General features: G+C 46.9%; 1 protein-coding gene across 1 annotated transcript in view; it reads right to left on the bottom strand.

Annotated features, from left to right (window-relative positions):
• Window positions 1-2,005: 2,005 nt before the first annotated feature.
• Window positions 2,006-6,390, bottom strand: part of CALML4 (calmodulin-like 4) — a 7,307-nt gene continuing 2,922 nt past the window's right edge. The window contains exons 4-6 of the mRNA XM_009076799.1: window positions 6,213-6,353; window positions 5,190-5,378; window positions 2,006-2,103 (exon numbers count right to left, since the gene is read on the bottom strand). Coding sequence (XP_009075047.1) covers window positions 2,006-2,103; window positions 5,190-5,378; window positions 6,213-6,353 — 428 coding nt within the window. The remainder of the gene's footprint in view (window positions 2,104-5,189; window positions 5,379-6,212; window positions 6,354-6,390) is intronic.

Below are 6,390 nucleotides of genomic sequence, written 5' to 3'. Positions count from 1 at the left end.
CTTGATGATCTTAGAGGTCTCCAATCTTGATGGTTCTATGTATCTGTGATTCCTGAAAACGAAAAAGGGGAGAGAGAAGAGGGTGTTCTCCATGCCCCTTCTGAACTGGAATGCTTTGCTTTCAGGCAGTGAAGTGCTCACTCTTGTCCCTCCAAGCTCTGTTCTATGAGTGTGTGTGAACTGCAATTCATCTTGGCCAACTTTCCTTTGGGAATGTTCTCCCACCCAGCTGCATTCTGGAGTAATCCAGAGTGCTTTGGAGCTGATCAATCCCCATGACATCCGCACTATGTGCAGCTCAAAGGATTTGCTAATCAACTGCTGTGGGCAGGAGGGAGGAATTAGGCTGTGGGTTGGATCATCTGTGATTTGGCTGTTGATGCAGATTGGATACAAATGCTCTCAATTACCTCCTTGTTTTATCAGCTAATTAACTCAACCAGGGGTTTGCTTGCCGTCAGCACTGGTGGTTGCGCAGCAAAGGGCTGGAGAGCTCTGGGGTCAGAGCTTGGACTCCATAGCATCACCACGGTACATCGGGGTTAGCCAAACACTGGGATTGACTCATTGGACTCCATAGCATCACCACGGTACGTGGGGGTTAGCCAAACACTGGGATTGACTAAAGGGTGGGAGGAGAATGAGCAGGGAAATCCCATCTTTGCTCTGAGTTTAACCTGCTGTTGAGTGAGTTTCACCTCTGCTTCACTGTGTGCTGCTGTTCTGGGGTGTTGGCTGAGTGCTGAGCTGCCTCTGAGTTTGGTCTCTGAGTTGTGTCACTGAATTTCTGGAGAAATGAGGTTTTCCTGGTTTATTTTCTCTATGGAGAGTAGGAGGAGCTGATCAAGCTTTGAGAGGTGTGGCAGATGTGACACTGACATGGAGCAAAGTTCCTTTTCTTGGAGCAGGAACATCTGCTGCCAGAGCTGTGACATGGCAGGATCTGAGTCTGAGCTTCCTGGGAATGTTGTCTTGGGAGAACCACAAGGACCACAACTTGGCTCTGACCCAAGGGAGGTTGGGAAAACCAATTGCTGAAAATTGCTGTTCTTCTTAATGGAAAGATCCTAGATCCATTTCTTGTATAGCATTCCACAGTCATTTCACCTTTCATGCCTTTACCCCACCCCCCCCCATGTAATATTCCATGAGGATAATACCTACCTTCCCCCTACAAAGATGCTTGTTAGTGATATTGAAGGTTGAGATTTGCTTATCCTATCGGGTTTAAGTTTCTAACCAAGTTTGTGCTAGTTCCAGCCCTAGCTGATGCTGTGCTGCAGCTGTGGGTGATGTTCTGGGTGGATCACACCATGCATCTGTGCATACTCACACTGAATTTACCACTGTTGAGACATTATTCAGTATCCCAAGGAATCTATTTCTACACAAGAAGCTGTGTCTGGGCCTGGCTGTGAAAGCAACAAATGGTTGTGGGTGATGTTTAATAATGAAATTTATATTAGATATGAGGAAGAAGCTTTCCCTGTGAGGGTGGTGAGACACTGTCCCAGGTTGCCCAGGGAGGCTGTGGCTGCCCCAACCCTGGCAGTGTTCAAGGCCAGGTTGGATGAGCCTTGAGCAACCTGCTCTGGTGGGAGGTGTCCCTGCCCAGGGCAGGGGTTGGGGCTGGATGATCTCTAAGCTCCATTCCAACCCCTTAACAATCTATGATACTATGTTGACTTCTTGGAGCACCCTAAGAACTTATCCACAAGTTATTTCTGCCCTAATCCTTAGACTTAAATGCATTTCTTATATAAGAGCTATTTTTGAAGCAAGACACAAGTGGCAGAAGGCAAATTCAGTTTATTTGAGTAAGAACTCATGTCTTGTGCCACCATTTCTCCAGGAACGAGAGGGAACCTGTGGAAGATGAGCACTATCCTGAAGGCAAATCAAGGCTTTTAAAGGCAGATGATGGTTCTGAGTCCAAATAGGTACTAGGAAAAACTGAAGTCAAAAAAACCTTCAGGTCCTGCTCTCAAATCTCTTGATTTGAGTTTTAGTAGTCAGCTGCAGGAAGGCAAATCATGTGCACAAAGTCTTCATACTTTATTGTTCCATTTGGCCCAATTTTGGCTCCTTTTAGCAGGTCATCAACTGCAAAAAGAGAAGACAAACAGAAGTGTGAGGGACACATATTAGGGCTGTGACCCTCAAAGGAGGAGCAGCAATGCAGGATTGGAGGTGTCTGGCAACAATGCCCTCTGGGATGAGGTGGAGGTGCCACATGATAGCTTCAAACTAGCATTGTTAACCCTTTTGATGTCCATCTCTGAGTTTTCCTATCAAAAGCCTCACAAACTGAGTCCAAATCAGCTTTTTGGTGGGTGGTTGATTTAGCTTCAATAGCAGACCTGTCCCACTTCAATTTAGCCCAACCTAAGTGCTCATGAAGACTTTTTCATACCCATTTTTAAGCTGATATGTGTTGTGCTGGTGTTGTGGTTTAATCCCAGCAGCAGCCAAGAACCAGCAGCCTCTCACTCACTCCCCCACCCATGGGATGGGGGAGAGAATCAGAAGGGTAAAAGCTACAAAAACTCATGGGTTGAGATAAAGACAGTTTAATAGAGGAAGCCAAAGTTGCACACACAAGCAAAGCAAAACAAGGAATTAATTCACTGCTTCCCACAGACAGGAGGTGTTTAGCCATCTCCAGGAGAGCAGGGCCCATCACGTGTAATGGTTCTTTGGGAAGACAAATGCCATCACTCCAGATGTCCCCCCTTCCTCCTTCTTCCTCCCACCTTATATACTGAGCATGATGTCCTATGGTATGGAATATCCCTTTGGTCAGTTTGGGTCACCTGTCCCAGCTGTGTCTCCTCCCAGTCTCCCATGCATCCCCAACTCCCTCACCAGTGTGGCAGTACGGAAAGCAGCAAAGGCCTTGGCTCTGTGTGAGCTCTGCTCAGCAATAACAAAAACATCTCTGCATTATCAACTCTGTGTTCTGCACAAAACCCAAACATAGCCCCAAACTAGACTCTATGAAGAAAGTTAACTCTCCTTCAGCCCAAACCAGCACAGCTGGTTAATATCAATAGGCTTTTAGTGTTTGGAAGTGAAGAACACTTGAGTCTGCTGGGAAACACTTGAGGAGAAGTTGTCACCTGGCAGCAGTGACTTTTGCTTCCAGCTTTGGGCATGTCTCCCTTGGCAGTGACAGCACTTAGCTCCCTTAAAATGCTCTCCCTGTACAGCCTAAACCACTCACAGGTATTTTCCTGTCAAATAATGCCAATGAAACACAAGTACCTTAGGAATGACACAGAGAAATGTCATGTTGAATGCTCTGGATGAAGCTGGGAATTAGATGCATCTTCTTTTGGATAAGCAGAGATGAATTCCCTTGGCTTGTTTACTTCCCCTCTGAGTGGGTGTGAGCTAAAACAACTATCAGAGCATCCCAGCAGCTTTTATTTGCTGCTGCCTGGGCACAGTTCCCTAGGATTGGGTATCTGGTGCAGCCCAGAGGAGGTTTGTGCTCACACTGATATCGAGGGGTGTCCAGTTTAATGACTGTGTCCCTATTTCCAGTGCATGAACAGGATCAGGGAGGGATGGAACAGCAGCTGTTGGGTTGTGCACCTGAATCATCACTTGCTGTTTCATGAGCAGGACACATTCTGGGTGTTTGGAGCCTCAGACAGAGATCACCCATGGGGATGTGCTGAGTGTGAGTCCTCCACAGTCTCATTCCTATTTGGGCTGGAATCCCCTGGCCAGGGCAGAGCTCCAATGCTTTCCCAGTCCCACATAAGTGCAGACAGGTCAGTGGAGTAATTTTGCCTGGAGAATTACATGTCTGAGGCTACCAGAACTTTTCTCCAGGCTGAACAACCTGTGGCTGTTCAAATCTGCCCCTGAATCCTCCTTCTGGAGCACAGTCACTTGGCACTTGCCAGGTGTGAAATCCAGGGGAAAATCATGGGAAATAGCAAAGATTTAAAGGGGGAAAAGCTGTTTTACTGCATAGAGTTGTGGAAGGTCTCTGAGAGCAGCATCACCTGTCTGTGCTGCTGATGGGTGAGACACTGGTTTGTGTGTCAGTGTATGCAGGGGGTAAGCACAGCTCCCTGGAAGCTGTTCCCAGCAGGATTGGGTTGCAGTGGGGGTAAATGAGGAGCTGTTGTTCCTGTAAGGTGAGTAACAACTCTGTTTCCAAGAGATCTAATCCTCCTTTCACAACAAATGCTCATCAAACCCTACTAAGGACAGAAATTCCTCAAAGAATTAATTCTTCCTGGAACATTTGACAGTAACAGAGAAGAGAAGTATCTCAGTTCTCATTTGCTAAAAGGACATTAATTAAAAGGAATTGAGGCTTTTCTGGAGGCAAGAGTTACTGAGCTGATGCTGATGAAACTGAGTCTGTTGTGCTATCAAATATTTATAGCAGCTCAGGGTGGCAAGGCAAGGAGGAACAGCATCACTTCTGCATTAGGCTCTGACCTGATGGCAACACTGTCGCTGTGTCCTGTTGGATTGTTCATCTCTCACAAAGACTCTCAGAGTGTTTGCAGATTATTATCCCAGTTAAAAAAATTGAAAAAAAACCCTAGGAAGAAATTCCTTGTTGGTGTGAACTTGCTGATGGTGACTGCACTGACCAACCTTGCTCTACTTCACTCTAAATTCTACTTGAACATTAGGACATTTCCTCCACCCTCAGAGAGCCTCATGGGGTCTGTACACACCACGTAGCCCTGGTAGAACTCACTTCTTACTGATATCAAAGTGTGGGAATACCTTGAAAAGATTAAATACATATAAAACAGGGCAAAAATCAGCTAAAAGAATCATAGAATCCCAGAATGGTTTGGGTTGGAAGGACCTTAAGGATGATCCCATCCCACCTCATTCCCTGCCATGGGCAGGGACACCTTCCACCAGCCCAGATTTCTCCAAGTTCCATCCAACCTGACCAGGAACACTCCCAGGGATGGAGCAGCCACAAAGCAAAGGAAGTTAAAAGGAAGGTCTTGATCATTTTCCCCTTCCTGGAAATTCCCTCTGAGTCCCTTGGAGGCAAATTTCAGTTGCACTGGACAGGTTTGTGGTTGGATTTGCTGTTTTTCCTGCTGGCCCAGCTCCTCCCTCATCCCAGACTGGACTCCAGAGGAAAATCAGGAAGGAAAGATGATGGGGAGTGTTTAATCCATCTTGGAATTGCAAAATACCTTCTTCATCAGAAAGCTTCTCCCCCAGCCTGGTGAGCTTCGCCCTGAGCTCCGAAACAGTGATGACTCCTCTCTTCTGCCTGTCGATCATGGCCAGGGCCCTGAGGATCTCCTGCTCGGGCTCCTCCTGCTTCATCTGCCTGTACATTATGTTCAGGAATGTGGAGAAATCCAACTCTGCATTTCTCTCTGGAAAAACAAGAGGAGATTCTTTAGGAATGGCTCAGTCCTGTGGCTGGATCTAGACTTAAGCATCTTCCTCCTCTCCCCTCAGTTCCCCTTCCTGGGGTTCCTTTTGCCTGCCCCTGGTCTGGCTCAGGGCACATCACTCCTGGCCTGAAAATACACTTAGAGCTTTGCTAAACTTGTGCTCTGAATTTATATTCAGATTTTTTTCATCCGTCTCACTTTATCTCCTCATTTTCCTTTGGTCTTGGTGCTGTGCTTTGAGTTCAGTTCTACAGATCTGCAGATAAATATCCTTCTCTGCTCTTCTACCTCTGTTGGTTGCACTGGACAGTTTCATAGAGTCATAGATTGTTAAGGGGCTGGAATGGATCTTAGTGATTACCCAGCCCCAACCCCTGCCCTGGGCAGGGACACCTCCCACCAGAGCAGGTTGTTCAAGGCTCATCCAACCTGGCTGTGAACACTGCCAGGGCTGGGGCAGCCACAGCCTCCCTGGGCAACCTGTGCCAATGTCTCACCACTCTCACAGGAAAAAAACCTTTTCCTCATCTATTTCCCAGCCTCCAAATCCATAATCCATATGTATTTCCTCCTCTTTTCTGGGTTTTTAATCTGGTTCAATCTCTGGTCTGGATTGTGCTCACCATTTAGCACATCCCACTGGGTTTTGGTGCCTGCTCTTGGTTTTGTTGTTTCACCAGAACATAGTATTACCTCCTGAGCTCCAGCAGCCTCTGTGTCTTTACCTGTAGGCTCCTAACTCCAGCAAACCCAAATTTTCCCAACCTTAATCCCATGTGTTTTATTCCTGTGCTGCCTCTCCCCTTTTCTTACCAATCTTGTGCAGGTGCAGGTGCCTCTGCACCTCTCCTGGCGTGGGGCTGACTCCCAGGCACCTCATCACTGCCAGCAGGTCAGAGCCTTTGATCTTGCCTTTTTGTTTCTTGTCATACAGGGAAAAACATTCCTTGAACTCTAATTAAAAACCAAAACTCTTGTTATGCCATGTGAG

This window comes from Acanthisitta chloris, unplaced genomic scaffold (assembly GCF_000695815.1).
Source record: "Acanthisitta chloris isolate BGI_N310 unplaced genomic scaffold, ASM69581v1 scaffold38086, whole genome shotgun sequence".
NCBI classification, from domain to species: domain Eukaryota; kingdom Metazoa; phylum Chordata; class Aves; order Passeriformes; family Acanthisittidae; genus Acanthisitta; species Acanthisitta chloris.
Note: the sequence above shows the minus strand (reverse complement) of the source record. Positions and strands in the feature narration are given on the sequence as shown.